Raw genomic sequence first — 20,190 nt, 5'->3', positions numbered from 1 at the left:
ATGTTTGAAATGAGACGTTGAAATATCCTGTTCTGGTTTGCAAGCTGATTGCTTGCCAGTCTTTGCTCGGTGCTTCTGTGTAACCTCCAGTCTCCGTAGCAGGATGGAAGGCTCATGATCACAGGAGTGGGAAGAGAAGGAGGTCGTGGTCAGTCACTTTTACATCCTTGAAATGATTCCAGAGCTAATTCTGATTAAGGTTTAGCAGTTGCTTATGGTCCTGGTGGAAATCAGTTTAGGATGTCATAAAAATAAGGTTGGATAATTATGTCATGACTGGTTTCATATCACTCTGCTTAACATTATTCTGCATTATATGACTGAATACAGAGGCAATGGCAAAAACAAATGAGTAAAACATCCAGCCCAAATCCAGGCCTGCATTTGAGTGTAGCACAACTAAACAGCGCATGGGCAAGAAAATCAAGCCTCAAATCCATCAGAGTATTTTAAAATTGAAACTCTGAATGTAGTTTGAATTTGGACCCACAAGGTTGTAGGCCCTCCACCATTTTGGTTTTTAAGGAAAGAAAGGAACTAGTAGTTATTCAAGGAATCACTTAACACTCTTGGAGGCTGAGTCACAAAGTTGTGAACCTGGGATTCTGTTTATAGCTATGGATTTGCATAAAAATTCTTATTACTTGAGGAGGCAGGAGAAATAAGCAAAATGAGAAGTCAGCTTTGGATTTTGTGACTCACCTCGTTAATTTTCTCCTGCAGGCCTGGCAATCACAATCCCATGCTATTACGTTTCCCTCCAAATTTAGTAGAAACCTCCAGAATATGTAAAGATTTCTCCCTCCGAAAAGTGGACATGATGTTTTGAAATTTAACCACAGAGATGGCATAAATGAGAATTCGATTCAAATGCCCGTTTCCACACTGAGATTCCCAAGAAGTCGCCTCTTATCCATTCAGAATGCAGAACTACTCAAGAATTCCACGCCCTTAATCGACATGTGTTTTTGTGTTGTCTGTATTTCGTGTTTCTTATTGGTTTCCAAAGAAACATGTGAGAACACCGAACGATGCATGTGTCACTTGTTCTAATGCTTTCACGTTTTTTGCATTTCTTTCTTTTAAAGCACAAGACTCTGCTGACATTATTTTCCTTATTGATGGATCAAACAACACCGGAAGTGTCCATTTCGCAGTCATTCGAGACTTCCTAATACTCCTTGAGAGACTCTCAATTGGAGCCCAGCAGATCCGAGTGGGGGTGGTCCAGTATAGCGTGAGCCCAGAACCATGTTCTCCTTGGACACCTACTCCTCTAAGGCTCAGGTTCTGGAGGCAGTGAAGGCCCTCGGGTTCACTGGTGGGGAGCTGGCCAACATTGGCCTGGCCCTTGACTTTGTGGTGGGGAACCACTTCACCAAGGCAGGGGGCAGCCGAGTGGAGGAAGGGGTCCCTCAGGTGCTGGTCCTCATAAGTGCCGGGCCCTCTAGTGACGAGATCCGAGACGGGGTGGTAGCACTGAAGCAGGCTAGCGTGTTCTCGTTCGGCCTCGGAGCCCAGGCCGCCTCCAGGGCAGAGCTGCAACACATAGCTACCGATGACAACCTGGTGTTTACTGCCCCGGAATTCCGTAGCTTTGGGGACCTCCAGGAGCAATTACTGCCGTACATTGTTGGCGTGGCCCAAAGGCACATTGTGCTGCAACCGCCAACCATTGTCACCCAAGGTACGTATGCTCTTCCGGCCCTCCGAGCGGGAGTGGGGTGTGTTGTGTGTCGGTTGGTAGAAGTAAGGTGGGCACCAGTGATTCCCCGCAGGAGAGCCTGTAAGTACCCGTGTCCATCCTGCTGTGAGGAGCTGGCTCCAGGACGTGACGTTTGGGAAAGCTAACCCTCCACGAGCGAGTGGGAAGAGCTTCCTAGAGTAGGAGTCACCGCCAAGTGTGCTTTTCAGGCCAGCTCTGCTTGAGAGGTTCTGAAAGCTCATTGTCTCTCTGCTCACAATCTGGTCATCCTAACGTTGGATATCAGGGCTCATTGACTGAGAAAGCTACTCCAGGGTAGCGGCCTTGACCTCTGAGTCAGTGTTAGAAGTGTGTGCAAAGATAGTCTTTTTCCACAAAGCAGCAAAGGAGTCCCGTGTCCCTGGAAGGCCTTCTGTGCCAGGGCGTTGAGAAGCACACGTGCAAAGGTAAGGGACATCCCAGTGTCTGTGCCGTGGAGTATTTATGAACCATTTTCCCTTGTGCTTATCGAGATCGTGATATGCACGATCATGATATGCACTCAAATGGAAGGCCCTTGGTGAAACGGCCATCTGGAGTTGTTCTAAACACAAAATCCAAGTTAAGGAATGTGCGTCTAGCTACCACGGGAGACATGGGGCCTCAGGGACGCAGGTTTCAGCCCCTTCCAGACTGGATCAACCTCAGCAAACCGGGACCCGTGGGCCCCAGTGGCTTCTAGAAACACCCACTCCCTGTCCAGTGTCACCCCACGCCGGGAGGCTCTTGGAGGACGAGCCTTTGGGTAAAAGACCTTGCTGTCCCTTCCTGGCAGTGCCTCAGCAGAAGGCGGGCTGAAGGGAAGTGGCAGCGGTGAAGCCTCTCTGGGGGAGTCACGTCTCCACAGCTCCTGGTGGTCGACTTGGTGAGCGAAGGCCACAGGGCTGAGGCTGCAAAATGGCAGTTGTGGTAAAGCAGTGCTTAACCCCTGTGTCACTGGGGCACAGGTAGGTTTTCCTTGGTAAAGGAGTGATGGTCATTTTCAAATGAAGCTTGTGGGGAGCAGGAAGGAAAGGAGGGGAGGAGGGGAGAGTGTGCAGGCAGAAGCATCAGGCAGCGTGGCCCCTTCCCAGGACCCCGGGAGCAGTGGGGCTGGAGCTAGAAGCCACTGGTGAGGGAGAACCCTAAGTGTGGGGTGAGCGTGAGGTGGTCAGGGCTGACCGGAATTGGGTTCAGAGGCGCAGCCTGAGAGGAGAAGGGCTTTGGAGCGGGCGTGGCTGCAGGAGAGGGGCCCCGGGACCAGCCGCCAGCAATTAGGACTGTGCGGCTGGGCGAGGCAGGAGCCGTGGGGGCCTCGTCACCTCGGGGGGATGCAGGAGTGGGTGCAGGCCCAGGGAGGGTGCGTGCCCAGGGAGGAGAAGCTGACCTGATCCAGAAGCCAGGAAGCCAAGCAGGGTGAAGGCCAGGGTCATCCATCCAGCGAGTCCTCACGGAGAGAGTGTCCTCCTGTGTCCTGGAGGGTGCAGGTCAGTGTCCTGGGAGTGATGGCAGTGTGGGCAAGAAGGGCTGGCAGGAGAGCTGGTGAGGGCGGGCAAGGAGGTCGTAGACCCGAGAGCTCGCACGATGTGTGCAGCGTCAGTGGGCTGCAAGGGAGGAGGCTGGCAGAGGTGGGTGTGTGCAGGTCAGAGGTGGTGTGATCTGTGGTCACCACAGGCCAGTGGCCCTAGAAGCAGGTGCTGGGTGGACAAGAGGGCACACTGTGTTGGAAGTATTGGGGTGTTCAGGTGACCGGTGTCCCTGAGTCACTGAGGGTGGTAAGGGTAGTGCAGATGGGGAAGGAAGGGTTGTGTGGCAGGAGCGTCAAGAGGGTTGTCTGGAGACAGTAGCCTGGGAGAGCAAGCACGCTCACCCCTCTCCTGGGCTCAGTTTCGGGGGTGGGGGCCGAACAGTATCCAGCAGCATAGCAGACTGATTAACAGGACCTTCAAGTGCACCTTCCAGAGAGGCAAGAGACCCGCAGAATCGTGCAGAAGGGAAAAGGACTCCCTGTTGGAGGTGGCATTTCAGGTCAGGCAGAAGGAGATACTGAGGCATCCATGATGTGGCCTCCAATGGGGCAGCTTCGAGAATCACACGGTTTCTAGGGCGGGGCCGAGGAAGTCACAGGAGACCATCCAACTGACAACCAAGGTTGAGGAGCTCCCTGATCCTGGGGAGGCCGGGGGCTGGTGTCAGAGCTGGGAGGCCCGAGGCACGAGTCCAGTCGTCTGGTATTTCCGGTTGCTTCTGGTCTGGCTAAGCACGGTCTCTGTGTTTGGTTATGAGTTCCCAGAACTTCAGACGCAAGTCAAACCTGAATGGCCTCTTGCTAATGGAAGGGGACTTGGGTACAGAATCGAGAGGCCCTGGGTGCATCTGAGTTCATGGAGCCAATTCCCTGTCCCTCTAGGTTCCATGTCTGCCACATCTGGACATCTGTCCCTCCCACCGTGGAAGAAGATGTTCACGTTTGTACACACTTAAAATGAGGGCGAAACTTAGCTCCACCCCATGTGTTTGCCACTGCTGTTACCCATGAAGAGGCATAGTGGCCTGGGGCCACTTGTGCAGGCCAGACGCTTTCCCAGGCAATGGCTGTGTGAATATTTGGTCTGTTTATCTGCTGTATGTGACCTACACGGTAACTGCATGTGGTAACAGATGTGGGGCCTCATATGTCCACGGCACCCCATGGTACAGGGCGTGAGAACTCCACCAGACATCTACCCATCCAGGTTTCTCTGCAAAGATATTTTAAACCAAAATCAGAGGTGCAGCTCAGACAGCTAGCAAGTTCGAGCTGCAGGGAAAACGCGGGCCCTGAATGACTGCCTCATGACCATACCAGGACAGTGGGAAAGGTGAAAGGTTGTTCTGCACTTGCTGTTCTTCCAGTGGGTAGCTGAGTAACTGCATAGAGACATGGTGCCCAAAGTGTCCCCCTTCTTGGTGCGCATGAGGCGTGGCTGTCCTAAATCCATTCCTTGAGGCCAGCCCTTCTGACTCAGGCAACCATGGCCCCAGCCACAGGTCCATACAGCCAGGAATGAGCTGTTTAACAAATTCACTACCTTCATCTCAAACCATCTTTCCTCTGTTGGGTGTTACCAAATCCACCTGCCATACAAGCCATCTGATGGAATAGAGTAACAGGGCCCCTTTTTCGAACACCCCTGTCGAGTCCACCGATGGCACCCTTACAAGTCTTGGATAGCCAGCGGGCTCCTGGCTTGGTCCTGAGGTCTGATATGGTTTTGGCTTCTTCCAGTGGGGCGGCGTTGCATTCATTTTGAGACAGCAGCTGGATGGAAGGTCGCAGGCAAGGATCATGTATTTTGCTTTGTGGTTGGTCTTTAAGTTACCACAGTCTTAAGATGTCACTCCAGACCTTTACACCCAGGTCTTTCAAGTGAAAACTTCTGTGGCACTTGCTGGCTTTGATGTTGATTTCCCTGTTTAGGTTTATGATGACAAGTCAAAAAAGGAGACTTGAAATGCCAGAGCTGGAGAAATTGGGGAGATTTATTCTCACAGAGCTGTCACGCCTGGCAGTGTGTGATTTTGATTGAGATCGTGATGCAAAGGGCTCTCTGAGCAGACCAAGTTGTTTCCTCAAGCTCTGGCTTCATTCTGGCCAAGTTATATGTTATGGCAGAAAATAACTGACTACCCTTTTGTGAGAGCATGCTAAGCAGGGGGTTACTAACCCTAAATTTGTTTTTGTGTAATTATTATGTAAAATGTATTAGGAGTAGGCAGGGTGGGAAGGGAGCCAGCCTGCCACCCCATAGGGAAGGAAGCTAACGTGTCTGACACGTGTGTGGTGACAAATTCCTCCTGAGGCGACCCCTGACATCACAGTGGCCAGAGCAAATGAGTGTCCCATGAGAGTGGAGTTGCTGTGTAGAGTCATTGTTAGTGTGCGTGGTGAGGCTGTTGTACTCATCTCTCCATGTTGCTACCTACAGTCATCGAGGTCAACAAGAGGGACATAGTCTTCCTGCTGGACGGCTCTTCCAAGCTGGGCCGGCCAACTTCAATGCTATCCGAGACTTCGTTGCCAAGGTCCTCCAGAGGGCTGGAAATAGGACAGGATCTCATCCAGGTGACGGTGGCTCAGTATGCAGACACGGTGAGGCCCGAGTTCTACTTCAACAGCTACCCCAGCAAGAGGGACGCCATCGCGGCCGTGCGGAGGATGAAGCCTCTGTAGGGCTCAGGCCTGTACACGGGCTCCGCGCTGGACTTCGTTCGCAACAACCTCTTCATCAGCTCCACAGGCTACCGGGCCGCCGAGGGGGTTCCTAAGCTCCTGGTGCTGATCACAGGTGGTAAGTCCCTAGATGAGATCAGCCAGCCCGCCCAGGAGCTGAAGAGAAGCGGCATCATGGCCTTCGCCATTGGAACAAGGCTGCCGATCAGGCGGAGCTGGAAGAGATCGCCTTCGATTCCTCCCTGGTGTTCAACCCCGCCGAGTTCCGGGCAGCCTCTCTGCAAAGCGTTCTGCCTGGCCTGCTGGCGCCTCTGCGAACCCTCTCTGGGACCACTGAAGGTACGGAGGCCGTGGCTCAGACACGTAGAGGGTGGCCGGGCAGAACCTCTGAGAGAAGTACAATGGCGTCGTGTTGATGCTTAGCCAAGAGAAGCTGTTCAATGGGAAGACACCTGTAGCAAACGAGGTTCATTGCACTTCAGGCTTCCTTCTCCTCTGGTTGAGGACTGTGGCATTAAAAATGGCAGACAGTGAACTATAGGACCAGGGCCACCATGGCTGTGGGCTTCTGCCCAAGGAGGTCATGTCCCAGGTCTCTTCCCTGGTCAGGGCCCGTGTCCTTCTCTTTCGACTGGTGACCCCTGTCCAACCTCTGCCCGTCCACTGAGAGGGAGCCCGGGTCCTTCCCTTCCTGACTGACAGTGCTTCTGACCCTCATGGGAGGCAGAGGCCTGGGCTTTTACCCTTCTCTCCTCTCACTCCTAAGGACCTCCCTTCATGGGAAAGCATGACTGAGTGGGTGGGTCCTCAGACCCCTTATTGAGTGCGATCATCAGTGGGATCATTTCTAAAGACAAATAAAGGCCTCTGAGCGCATGAACTGGACATAGCAGTTCTCTGACCTTAATCAAGAGAAGAGGAAACATCTCGAAACCCAGCTTTCCACTCCCTCTTTCCACTGCAGGGGTGCTCAGAGCATGGCCCCTGCTGCATGGGACCTGCTCTCCTTCAGACTCTGCAGCTCCAGAAGTCTTACACACCTTTCTCTTCCATCTTCCTAACACTCTGATCTGCTCCTTGATAGCCAAGTTTGGCTTAATGAACTTGGGCTAAATTATTTTAAATTAGAGAGAGGCAGGGGGGAAATGGGAAGCACATTTTTAAAAGGTACATGCTAAGCAATCTTCTCTCAGCATCCATGAGGGCTGGTTCCAGAAAGCCCTGCAGATACCAAAATCCTCAGATGTAAAAATGTGCAGTGTTGGCATCCACCTACCCAGTACTTCCTGTGTACTTGTCTCTGGGGCACTTACAGCACCACGTGCAATGTCAATGCTGTGTAAACAGCTGTTCTACTTTATCATTCAAAAAATAATGACAAGAAAAAATCCATACATGTTAGTACAGACTTAATTTTTCAAATATTTTTTATCTGAGGTTGGTTGAATCCACAGATGTGGGACTCACAATATGGTGGGTCTACGGTGCTCTTGTTTAAGAATCAGGTTTCTAATTCATCATGTGTATAACCTCAACCTTTTCCTGCTTGCCCATAATCCTGTCATTTTCTGTGGAGGAACTGCCTGGGGCAGCAGGCTGGATTGCTGTCCAATGCCCCTGTGACTCCCTGGCAGGAGAGGAGCTCAGGAGGGGAGCTCAGGGGAGAGTGATGAGAGGGAGTTCCCAGGAAGAATCCGGAAGAGAAAGGCCTTGCTTTGATAGTTTGCCAGTCCTGGGAACCATGTCCTCAGGTTAATGTGAGCTCACTGCTCCTGAGCTGTCCATGGGCGCTCCCGGTCAGAGCACAGAGCTGCCTGAGGGACCCAGGCCTGCACACTTACAGACGAACCCCCTCAGAGGCCAGCCTCCTTTGTAGAACTCATTCCAGGGGAAGGGACCTTCTGTTTCTGGGATTCTGATGACCTTGTTGGTTGCAAGCCTTCTAACTCTGGCACTGTGTCTCTGTGAGGTCCACTTGGTTTTGTACACTTGGCTATCAGTATGCCTCACCAGCCCGGGTCTCCGCTAGAGGGAAGTACGCAGCTGCCTGCGGTCTTCTCTGAGAGGGGCATGCTTGCCACGCTGATGTCCTCTGTGTGCTGAACGTTGGCATGTGTGCCGCACCGCGGGCACACATGGGGAACCTTCATGTTGTGTGTGTCTCACTTTGTTTTCTGTGCTTCACCGCAGTTCACGTAAACAAAAGGGATCTCATCTTCCTTTGGATGGATCAGTCAACGTTGGAAAATCCAATTTCCCTTATGTGCGCGACTTTGTCATGAACCTAGTTAACAGCCTTGATGTTGGAAGTGACATATTCGCGTTGGTGTAGTGCAATTTAGTGACACTCCCGTAACGGAGTTCTCGCTAGACACATACCAGACCAAGTCAGATTTGCTCGCTCGCCTGGGGCAGCTGCAGCTCAAGGGGGGCTCGGGCCTGAACACGGGCTCGGCCCTGAGCTATGTCCATGCCAACCACTTCACCGAGGCTGGCGGCAGCCGGATCCGTGAACACGTGCCTCAGCTCCTGCTCCTGCTCACGGCCGGGCAGTCTGATGACTCTTACTTGCAAGCTGCTAATGCCCTGGCGCGCGCAGGCGTCTTGACCTTTTGTGTGGGGGTCAGCCAGGCGAATAAGGCCCAGCTTGAGCACATTGCTTTTAACCCCAGCCTGGTGTACCTCATGGACGATTTCAGCTCCCTGCCAGCTTTGCCTCAGCAGCTGATTCAGCCCCTAACCACATATGTTAGCGGAGGTGTGGAGGAAGTCCCCCTCGCGCAGCCAGGTAAACCCCTCCCGCCCGCGCGGCCCCTTCCTCCTCACACGACTCCCTGGCCAAAGGTCATGGCCAATCTGAACTCAGAGACTCATGAGCTCCAGAAAGACACTGGCTCCCTTTGGTTGAAATGTTTCAAGGGGGTTTAGGACACTGTACCAGCAAGTTTAAGGAGGTTCGTTAATGAAGGAAGGTCTGGAGCATTCAGCCTCCGCTCCATCCGTGTTGTCTCAGCCTTAATTCAGAAGCACCCCCTCTAAATGCCTAGGAAGATTCTGGAGTGAAAATCCAAGTGGAAGACTGGGAGAGAGGGTGGCAGGGAAGGAGGGGAGAGAGAGACCTTATATGAGCATAGGGTATGCCTTGACATTTAAAAATGGAAATTGTCTTCTTTATATGGTATCTTTGTGTTAAGACTGTTAGATCCAAAACGTCACCCATGCATCCTGACGCACTAGAATGCTTCCCAAAGGAAATCCGCATCACTGTTATTATCGCAAATGATCACAGCAGTGAGACTGCACACACCTGATCCACCAGCCTGCCGACTTCGCAGAGCTGAGTGCAAGACCAAACCACTGGAGACCCATTCTAAGCAGGGCCAAGGACTGTTTGAACTGGAAACAGTACCTACGTGATGTGGCCTGGCCTCCTATGGGCTGTCATCCATGTTTCTTCCAGGATGGCTTGGAAAGCAATGGCAGAGACCTGACCCGCAGGTCAGGAATGACCAGCACTATTTGGCTACTAACTATCCCATAACCTCAAAGGCACTGAAGAGACAATCCAGTTAGACCAGGTTGTGGCCACCCAGTTATCTGTGCCGGTGACACAGTCGTAGCCTGTCACAGGTCAAGTTTAAACAAAAGTACCATGAGGACCACCTTTGCCATAGTTTTATCTGTAACAATGTGCAATGGCTCTGTTCTCCGTGGTGGTTCCACTGATGCAGAAGAGGGGCTTCTCAGTGGCTTTGCAGAGGACGCCGTGTGGGTTAAGCAGACCAACCTAGTTTTTTTTCTTTTGGGAATGTGCACCTCTTTGAAATAGCGCATATCCTGCCAAGTGGTGCAGGTGCTCTTCTCCTGCTGGTACAGTGACCCTTGGGGGAGGCTCCTGGGCCCACTCACAAGCCGGTGGTGCGGGACTGAGGCTGCTGGGTGCCACCAGAATCGCTTTCCTCACTGCATCCTGATCTGCTTCCCTTGCAGAAAGCAAGCGGGACATTCTGTTCCTCTTCGACGGCTCAGCCAACCTTGTGGGCCAGTTCCCTGCTGTCCGTGACTTTCTGTACAAGATCATTGACGAGCTTGATGTGAAGCCCGAGGGGACCCGGGTGGCGGTGGCCCAGTACAGCGATGACGTCAGGGTGGAGTCCCGCTTCGATGAGCATCTGAATAAGCCCGACATCCTGAACCTCGTGAAGAGGATGAAGATCAAGACGGGCAAAGCCCTCAACCTGGGCTACGCCCTGGACTATGCGCAGAGGCACATCTTCGTCAAGTCTGCGGGCAGCCGCATCGAGGACGGGGTGCTGCAGTTCCTCGTGCTGCTGGTTGCTGGGCGGTCCTCGGATGCTGTGGATGGACCAGCAAGTAACCTGAAGCAGAGCGGGGTGGTGCCGTTCATCTTCCAGGCCAAGAACGCAGACCCTGCTGAGCTGGAGCGCATTGTGCCGTCCCCTGCCTTCATCCTGGTCGCCGAGTCCCTGCCCAAGATAGGAGATCTCCAGCCGCAGATTGTCAATCTCTTGAAATCTGTGCACAATGGAGCACCAGCACCAGGTAGGGCGGAGCAGTGGGGGTTGCTTCTGCAGCTGGATGCTTCAGGACCCGGCTCAGGGTCTGCAGATAGCCTGAAGCCCTCCTGCGGCCACCGGAAAATGGGAAACCACAGGTGGTCTCTGCAGGGGCCAAAGAACATGAGTCTTCTTTCCACACTTTACTCTTTTTGCTGTTCTGCAGGGCAAAACAAGAGAATGCAGGTGATTATTTTCAAGGGCATTAGAATATCTCATAGTAAGATGCATTATAAAGATTATAGTTAATACGCTCCCTTCTTAAAAAGTTTTTTACAGATGCATAATACAAGCCACAGAACATGATTATATCAGAGTTAACTCAGTCTTCGCCTTCATGTTCCTCCAACGCCTGTGTCTAATTCCTTCACCATTCTAATTCCTTTGCTACTTCATTCAAAATTAAAGGCATTGGAAAAGGCAGATAAATTCCCCCAGTGAAGCCTGCATTCAAATTTTCAATTGCTGATTTACACTACCATGACTTTACTTTCAACCACTTTTCATTTGGTGATCAAAATGCAGCTAGAAAGAGTAATTAATTGCAAACATATCCTTTTGGTTAAAAACTGAGCTTCTAAAGCATATGCACTGGTAGCCAGGTCCTGCCCATGGCTGGTTTGGATGTTCACTGACTCCTGGGCTGCATTTCATTCTCTGATCCACCTGTGACTGGGGCCGACCACCTGCCTTCCCATCTGCACGTGCTCTGATGATATGGCCCTGAGATCCTGATCCTGTGTTCCTCCTCTGCATGCACCCGATCTTTTCCTTGAGTGCACCTTTGAAAGTTAGCAGCTCTGTTCCCACTGAGAAGTTCTCAGGCGGAAGGGCTCTCCATGGTGGTGCGTCTGTCTCTCATTATTGACACAACAAAACAGCTTGTGTTTAGTGGCTCCTGATAAAATGAATTCATCATCTGACAATTTGGGGGTCAGGAATTGGAAACCAGCATCCCTGGGCTGAGCCAAGGAATGCAGGTGTTCGTTCCCTCTGGGGTTCTTGGAGGCCACCTTACCTTCTCCCACTGCCCGAGGCCACTGCATTCCCTGGCCTGTGGCCGTGACTGCATCCTGGATGCTGGTGGGGTGGCGTTTTCCCTTCTCTCTGACCTCTGCTCCCAACCTTACCTCCCTAGCTCTGACCCTCTTCATTGGCTCTGTGAATGAAGGATTCATCTGGGGATGAATGGCGCGGGGTCCACCTGGATAATCCAGGAGATGGCCCCCAGTCCTCCACTTAGTCCCCCACTTAGTTGGCCGAGGCCTTATCCCCAGCTCAGGGCTCTGGAATCGGCTCTCTCTGGGGCCACAGTGCAGTGCCACATGGGTATGAGGCTGTCGCTCTCATGGCCCTGGTGAGCCACCAGATGTCTCCCTCCCAGTTTCAGGTGAAAAGGACGTGGTGTTTCTGCTCGACAGCTCTGAGGGCGTCCGGAGTGGCTTCACCCTGCTGAAGGACTTCGTGCAGAGAGTGGTGGAGAGCCTGGACGTGGGCCCCGACCGCGTCCGAGTGGCCCTGGTGCAGTACAGTGACCGCACCAGGCCCGAGTTCTACCTGAATTCCTACATGGACCAGCAGAGCGTCATCAGTGCCATCCGCAGGCTGACCCTCTTGGGTGGGCCTGTCCCCAACACTGGGGCCGCCCTGGACTTTGTCCTGAGGAACATCCTGATCAGCTCTGCGGGGAGCAGGATGGAAGAAGGCGTGCCCCAGCTGCTGATTGTGCTCACGGCCGAGAGGTCTGGCGATGACGTGAGGGGCCCCTCAGTGGTCCTGAAGAGGGGTGGCGCGGTGCCCATTGGCATCGGCATTGGCAACGCTGACATCTCGGAGATGCAGACCATCTCCTTCATCCCAGACTTCGCCGTGGCCATCCCCACTTTCCGGGAGCTGGGTACCGTCCAGCAGGTCATCTCCGAGAGGGTGACCCAGCTGAGCCGCGAGGAGCTGAGCAGATTGCAGCCAATTTTCCCACCCCCAATAAGCACAGGTAAGAGGGCCTTGTTCCTTGAAATCACTGGATCCGTGCTTAGACCGTAGGCCTCGGGGTACTTTCAATCTTTTTTCTGCCATCGCATATAGTGACAGCTAGAGTTACCCAAAGAATTAGAAGCCACGTGCCTTTTCTGGCCTCATTGGAGAAGCCAAGACTCATGTTTTTGACCAAAATAAAGGTGCAGGAGCACGCACACCTGGCTGAGGTTCAGACTCCCTAATCTGCAGGAAGCCCCTGTGCAGCGGCCTGAAGGGGTTGTCTGGTAACGCCAGCTCAGCCTCCGTTCTGCACGGTCCCCAGGGGCTGAGCAGCAGCCTGCTGCCATTAGGAGCCAGTCTGGTCACCCGCATTCTGCAGTCAAGTGTGGGCAGAGCCTCTGATATATTGGCCTCTCCATGACAAGGTGCGAAGATTAGCTTTGAATTTGCTTGAAACTGAGACGTGTCCGGAGTGGCGGGGAGGCCTGCTGGCTCCCGTGACCACGGGTGTTCTCTCTCTCCCTCCCCAGACCTGCTACCACAGGCCTGAGAATGGCGGGAGCCTGGTGGCTGAGAGGAAGGAGACTAAGACGAAGCCACCCTTCACACAGGCTCTCCTGGCCCTCGGGCAGGGGTGGTCACAGGGCTGAGGGAGGCGGAGTGTCCCTATGGGCAGAGTGTCCTGAAGGGAAGGTGGGGTGAGAAAGGGAAAGGGAAGCCGGAGGCAGGCTGCCTGGCCCTGTGGTAAGGAGGGAGGGAAGCGGGCGGTGGAGCCCCGGGCTCGGCTTCTCTAGGACAGAGCAGGGGAACGCGGGCTTCCACGTGATCTGCAGTGGTTGTGGTAGGACGAATTTGGGCAACAGTGGGTCAGAGTGAGCGTTTTCTCTCCAAGGGGCGAGCCTTTGTGCATCTCCCGCACAGTAGGGGATGCACATTTCCAGACCTTGCCTGCAGGAGCTTCTGTCACGATGTCCTCCAGGCCCCGGCGCTGGTGAGGATGTGCTTTGGAAGCGTGTGTTCAGCTTCTTACTCCAAACACAGGTGGAGCTTCTGCAGCCATTGGTTCCTGGCCTGTTCACCCTCCCGTGCCTCAGAATGACTCCCTCCCTCTCCTTTCTTCCTGTCCTGTTTCTTCCGCACCTCTCCTTCCTCAGCTTGCTCTCAGCTGGTGGTCCTGAATCCCATTGCACAAGAAAATACAAGTAAATCCAAGAGAATTTCCAGGAGCTCCCCTGACTCTCTGCTGGTGATGGTGCAGTGGGGTCCTGCATCTGGGAAGCCCGTTCTGTCTCTGAGGCCCTTTCTCCTCCCCTGCTCAGAGCATCATCTGCAGTTCTCCTTCTCTCTCCCGCGCCACCCCTGTGCCACCACAGGGGACGAGTCCCCTCATGGTAACTCTGCATTGCTCTTCCTTCTCTCTGAAACACTCTCTCAACGCCCCTTTTTCCCCTCCAGCTGCGCCGGACATCTCCCCTCACCCCCTGACCTCCCCCTTCTGTTGCTCACCCTCACCTTCCACAGGAAGTGCCCCCATCTGGTGAAGCCGGGTGCCCACTCTGGCGCCATCTTACCCAGTCTGTGAGAAGCACCTGCCACTGTTGAGACTCCCTCCTTCCTGAAGCGCCACCCTCACTTGGTGTGGACAGCTCCTTGGGCCTCACTCTTCCTCATCCTTGCCGGCTCCTCCTCTTCCCTCTCCTGTGTAGACACTGAAGTGCATGGGACTTGCTCTTAGGCTGATATTTCAATCTGCTTCATGCTAAAGATGGCGTTCGGTTCACAGGAGCTGGGAGCAAGAAGGACGTGGTCTTTCTCATTGATGGGTCCCAAAGCGCTGGCCCCGAGTTCCAGCACATCCGCGCCCTCATCGAGAGGCTGGTGGACTACCTGGACGTGGGCTTCGACACCACGCGGGTGGCCGTCATCCAGTTCAGCGATGACCCCAAGGTGGAGTTCCTGCTGAACGCGCACGCCAGCAAGGACGAAGTGCAGAACGCGGTGAGGCGGCTGCGGCCCAAGGGCGGGAGGCAGGTCAACATCGGGAGCGCGCTGGAGTACGTGTCCAGGAACATCTTCAAGAGGCCACTGGGGAGCCGCATTGAGGAGGGCGTGCCGCAGTTCCTGGTCCTCGTCTCCTCGGGCAAGTCCGACGATGAGGTGGACGACGCGGCCGTGGAGCTCAAGCAGTTTGGAGTGGCCCCCTTCGCCATCGCCAGGAGTGCAGACCAGGAGGAGCTGGTGAAGATCTCCCTGAGCCCCGAGTACGTCTTCTCGGTGAGCACCTTCCGGGAACTGCCCAGCCTGGAGCAGAAGCTGCTGACGCCCCTCACCACCCTGACCTCCGAGCAGATCCAGCAGATCCTGGCCAGTACCCGCTATCCTCCCCCAGGTAGGACTGAAGGGGAACAACTTTCCCTCCGGGGGTTTCTGACGTGAGAAGGAGCAGGCTCCAAGGCCCTGCTACGGTGACAGGTTTATTTATGATAAAGGGTGCTCCCCGGCCTTTACACCACCAGCCAGAGGCCCCCCAGGACGGCCAGCCACTGAACAGGTTGACCGTCGCTTCATGCCCCACGGGAGGATAGGCGCCTCAGTAAGAGGGTGTCGCAGGGTGTTTGGGGTTTGAGTCGTGCCAGGCCATTTAGTGGAAGGCTTAGGAAACAGAACTTTGTTGTGGATGGGGTGTGGCCCAGCAGCGGAGGGAATTCTGCAGGCGGCTGTCTTGGTCTTAGGAAGACAGGGTGAAGCTGGAAAAGCAGCAGGTCACCTTCGTGGTTTGGATAGTGCCCGTAGTTTTATCTGCGTTCACGAATGATCACTGCGTTCACTAATTTCTGTCTTGCCCATGGTGATCAGAGGGGCCTTGTCTGAGGCTGAGGTTCTGTGGACTCATTTGTGCCTGGCACGGGGGCCCCAGGTTGAGTGTGCTGGGCCTGCTTCCCCGCCTGAGGGCTGCTCTCCTCTTTCCCAGTAAGTGGTTCAGGGGCACAATCAGCTCAGGTTTCACTGTGCAGCTCTTCCATGATGGATAAGACAAAGCCAGGGGACATTTGTCAAGTGGCAACATATTAGTTTACTTAAATGGCATCTGAGAAACATCTAGATTCTAATAGGAAAGTGTGCCTCATCTTTCCCAAGACATTTGGTTAATTTTATGCCAGTCAAGGGTTCCTAATGCAAAATGCTTGGGACTAGTAGTATTTCCAATTTTGAATTCATTTGGGTTTTGGGATGATTGCATATACATCACAGGACACCTTGAGAATGGGACCCAAATCTAAACAAAATTCATTTATGTCTCGAATATACCTTATGCACATAGTCCAAAACTAATTTTATACCATTAAAAAATAACTTTGTGCATGAAACAAGATTTCAGTGTGGAATTTTCTACTGTGTCAAAAAAACTCTTTTTCAAAAAGTTTTAGATTGGAGCATTTTGGATCTCTAATTTTCGGAGGTGTTCAATTAGGGGTGTTCAATCTGTAGTTAAAAACCAACTCGCATAAAAAGTGGAGCAATAATAGTGAAAGTGAAGACTTTGTATAAATTGTAGAGATACATGGTCAAAAGAGATATGAGGACGTACCTGGGGGTGGGGGGTGATAATGTGACTGGCCTCACAGGGACCCGTCCCCAGGGCTGGGCCATGGCAGTGCAGGCTGGGGTCCAGGAGGAGCTGCCCACCAGGGCTGAGGCTGGGACGCTGCGTTCTCAGGGCCCTGGAGCCTTAGCTGTCTCTCTCCTCCACAAGGATGTCGCCCTGGAGATCAGCTGGGGAGCTTGGCTCTAGATTCTGTAGATCATGCTAGTCCAGGTTCCTTTCCAAACGCTGCTGACATTCTTAACCCAGACCACGCAGCCGAATGAGGAGGTTTGGGGGAGCTTCAAGTATTTTAAGAGGTGGAATTTTTCTGGGAGGACACCCACCTCTCTGGTTAACGTGAGAGGCAGCGGGGTGCTGGGTGGGGCCCGGGTCCCTCGTCCCGCGTCCCTGTAAGGCGCAGGCAGCCGCAGAGCCGCGGCCGCCCCGCTGAGCCCCTCTCTCCCGCGCCCGCAGCCGTGGAGAGCGACGCGGCCGACATCGTCTTCCTGATCGACAGCTCCGACGGCGTCAGGACCGACGGCCTGGCGCACATCCGGGATTTCGTTAGCAGGCTGGTTCAGAGGCTCAACGTGGGCCCCAGCAAAGTGCGGATCGGGGTGGTGCAGTTCAGCAACGAGGTCTTCCCCGAGTTCTACCTCAAGACCTACAAGTCGCAGGCGCCCGTGCTCGACGCCGTCCGGCGCCTGCGGCTCAGGGGCGGCTCCCCGCTGAACACCGGCAAGGCCCTGGAGTTTGTGGCCAGGAACCTCTTCGTCAAGTCTGCCGGCAGCCGGATAGAGGACGGCGTGCCCCAGCACCTGGTCCTGTTTCTGGGTGGAAATTCTCAGGACGACGTTTCCAGGTTCGCCAAGGTCATCAGTTCCTCAGGGATCGTGAGCTTGGGAATCGGAGACCGGAACGTCGACAGGACAGAGCTGCAGGCGGTCGCCAGCAACCCCCGGCTGGTCTTCCCGGTGCGGGAGTTCCGAGATCTTCCCAACATCGAAGTGAGGGTCATGAACTCCTTCGGGCCCTCTGGGGCCACGCCTGCACCCCCAGGAGTGGACATCGTTCCTCCTTCAAGGCCAGGTATGAATGAGCTGTATGGCCCTCCACTACAGAGTGGGCGTCCATGCTTTTTAATTAAAAATAATAAGCATTATTTGTAGTAATTTTCTTTCAGGGTCATTTCTGCAGGTAATATTAAACCTAGAAAAAATGTCAGAGTAGTAGAGGGAAACATATTCCCCAAAGCACATGGTCACTGACCTTCTGTCACTCCCGAGGTCAAAGGCAGCCCACCGACAGCCTCTGTAAAGGTACACTGAGGGTGATCCCACTCACGGGCCCTCAGGAGAGACAGTGCCTCTGGACAGACACTCCATGCCCCACTGGCCGTGGCTTTGAAATTTGCTCCTTCCCAGGGATGGGACGCTCACCACAGTCCAGGTGGGGCTCCTTCCTTGGCCTTCAGAAATGTCCACCAGCGTCTTCTTCCTCACGCTCCTGGCCCTGACCTGTGGGGCTGCCAAGAGCAAATTGGAGCAAATGCCTCCACAACCCGCCCCTCTCCTTGCCCCTCCTCTGGTGAGCGGACATTGGGATCCCTGGAGTAGGAGCAGGACTGGGCTCTTAGAGGATCTGCGTTCCATTTGCCTCCCTCACTGCCTGCCTCGGGCTGCCTGTGCCACATCCACATCTCTCACACCATCTTCAGCTTTCCGTCCTCTTCAGTCCAGTCTCTACTGCTTGACAGACCAGGCAATCTCCCCCAGGAGCCACTCATCCCAGCAGGCTCCCACGGAGCCCTCCAAAATGGACGGAGAGGCCCCAGCATCCTCCGGAGGTGTATGGGGTCTGCTTTCCATGTTCCAGTCTGTCTCTCTCAGCCCTCCCTTGCCCTGCCCCTCACGCCTCTCCCCCAATTCCTGACAGTCACTACCTTTGAACCATAGATGGTTCAATGGCATTTCCTAAACATCTGAGAACAGGCCACCGAGTGCAGGCCCTGTGGAATTCCTGGCACAGTGCCATCGTGCATGGAGTAACGAGGACATGGTTTTGCCAAGTGTTCATGGCTCCTCTCCCCTCTGCTCAGATGATCTGTCATTTATCTTCTTGGTTTTAGCAAATGTTTGGGGCTGGAACCAGGGAACCATGAATAGAGGGAAGGCTGTCACATGGATGAATTCAACGTCTTGTTTTGATTGACGTTTCACGCATTTGTGTTCCGGGTACTGAGACCCAATCTCTGCTCATGTTCGTTGTGACCCCTGTAGAGAAGAAGAAAGCAGACATTGTGTTCCTGCTGGACGGGTCCATCAATTTCAGGAGGGACAGCTTCCAGGAAGTGCTCCGGTTTGTGTCTGAAATCGTGGACACCGTGTATGAAGAAGGGGACTCCATCCAAGTGGGGCTGGTCCAGTACAACTCCGACCCCACAGACGAATTCTTCCTGAAGGACTTTTCCACCAAGAGGCAGATCATCGACGCCATCAACAAGGTGGTCTACAAAGGGGGCAGGCACGCCAACACCAGGGTGGGCATCGAGCACCTGAGGCTGAATCACTTTGTGCCTGAGGCAGGCAGCCGCCTGGATCAGAGGGTCCCTCAGATTGCCTTTGTGATCACCGGCGGGAAGTCGGTGGAGGATGCTCAGGACGTGAGCCTGGCACTCACTCAGAAAGGCGTCAAAGTGTTTGCGGTTGGCGTGAGAAACATCGACTCGGAGGAGGTGGGGAAAATCGCGTCCAACAGTGCCACAGCCTTCCGCGTGGGCAATGTCCAGGAGCTATCGGAACTGAGCGAGCAGGTGCTAGAAACTCTGCACGATGCAATGCACGAAACCTTATGTCCTGGTGTGACCGACGTCTCCAAAGGTAACCCCCCGTCCTTATTTGTCCCCCTGTGTGTCTGTATCCAACCCTTTCCCGCTGACGTTTGCAGGGTTTAGCTATCTGGATTACCTGGATCCCAGCGCTGGCTATGGATGGATTCCTTAGGCATTTGGTAGCTCTGGGTTTGGTAGCTCTTACCTTTTCTCCTATTACTTAAATTCCACAAATATTTCAGATGTATTCATCCTTGTTTTTGATTATAGGATTATTGGATCAATTGTTTTAAGATCAGTGGATTTACTTTCTGAAGTACTTATAGTTAAGTGCACAAACTTGGTGTGCAAACACCGGCTGTATATTGTCACACCACGATCAACACCCTCGGAAGAGTGAACCTCTGTGAAGTGGCCCACAGCTTGGCTTCCTCACGGCCACTCTTTTCCCAAGCGAGGCAGCTCTCATTGCTTCTCAGAGCTCTTAGATAGAAGAGCTCACTTTGTACCTGAGCCAGCGCCTGGCTCCCCGGGTGTGCCTGTTGTAGGTGTGAGTACAGTTCTTCTCAGCAGGCTCAACTTAGAACTAACTCTACATCTCTCTTCTTCAGCCTGTAATCTGGACGTGATTCTGGGGTTTGATGGATCAAGAGATCAGAATGTATTTGTGGCTCAGAAGGGCCTCGAGTCCAAGGTGGACATCATCTTGAACAGAATCAGCCAGATGCAAAGGATCAGCTGCAGTGGCGGACAGCTGCCCACTGTGCGGGTATCGGTGGTGGCCAACACCCCCTCGGGGCCCGTGGAGGCCTTTGAATTCAGTGAGTACCAGCCGGATCTGTTGGAGAAATTTCGCAACATGCGCAGCCAGCACCCCTACGTCCTCACCGCGGACACGCTGAAGGTCTACCAGAACAAGTTCCGGCAGTCCTTGCCCAACAGCGTGAAGGTGAGTGGCCCAGTCAGTCACTTTCCGTGCAGCCCCTGGAGGCTTTCCCTGGCACCTGAAGCCACCCCTGGTTATTCCCACCTCACAGTCTATGGGACTGGGTTCCTCGTGCCCAGGGGAAGTGGTTCTTCACTGATTGGCCGTCATAATTTCATGTCGTATTTTTCTAGCTTTACTTAACCTCTAAAAACAGCATCCTTGCTCTCAGTAATGATGCTCGAGTAAGTTGGGTTTGTGACTCATTCATGTTTAATGATGGTCCTACCTATTAAGTAAGGCACGCTCTTGGCTTGTGTTTCTGTGCGTGTGCGTACGTGTACTTACGTACATGGGTA

The 20,190-nt window shown here is 53.7% G+C and overlaps 2 protein-coding genes across 2 annotated transcripts in view; both read left to right on the top strand.

Moving 5' to 3' along the window:
* The window catches only part of LOC306656739 (collagen alpha-3(VI) chain-like), a 103,272-nt gene that overhangs the window by 47,747 nt on the left and 35,335 nt on the right, over nucleotides 1-20,190 (top strand). Inside the window, 2 exon segments of the mRNA XM_079132299.1 lie at nucleotides 18,764-18,955; nucleotides 19,518-19,855. Of these exon segments, the coding sequence (XP_078988425.1) occupies nucleotides 18,764-18,955; nucleotides 19,518-19,855 (530 nt within the window).
* On the top strand, nucleotides 674-10,290 carry LOC306656738 (collagen alpha-3(VI) chain-like). Its single transcript, XM_079132298.1, has 4 exons — nucleotides 674-1,687; nucleotides 5,692-6,275; nucleotides 8,127-8,724; nucleotides 9,927-10,290. Exons 1-2 carry the CDS (start codon nucleotides 1,252-1,254, stop codon nucleotides 5,934-5,936), a joined length of 681 nt encoding a protein of 226 aa, XP_078988424.1. The 5' UTR covers nucleotides 674-1,251; the 3' UTR covers nucleotides 5,937-6,275; nucleotides 8,127-8,724; nucleotides 9,927-10,290.

The sequence above is a fragment of the Sciurus vulgaris genome (genome assembly GCF_902686455.1).
Source record: "Sciurus vulgaris genome assembly, chromosome: 3".
Classification (NCBI taxonomy): domain Eukaryota; kingdom Metazoa; phylum Chordata; class Mammalia; order Rodentia; family Sciuridae; genus Sciurus; species Sciurus vulgaris.
Note: the sequence above shows the minus strand (reverse complement) of the source record. Positions and strands in the feature narration are given on the sequence as shown.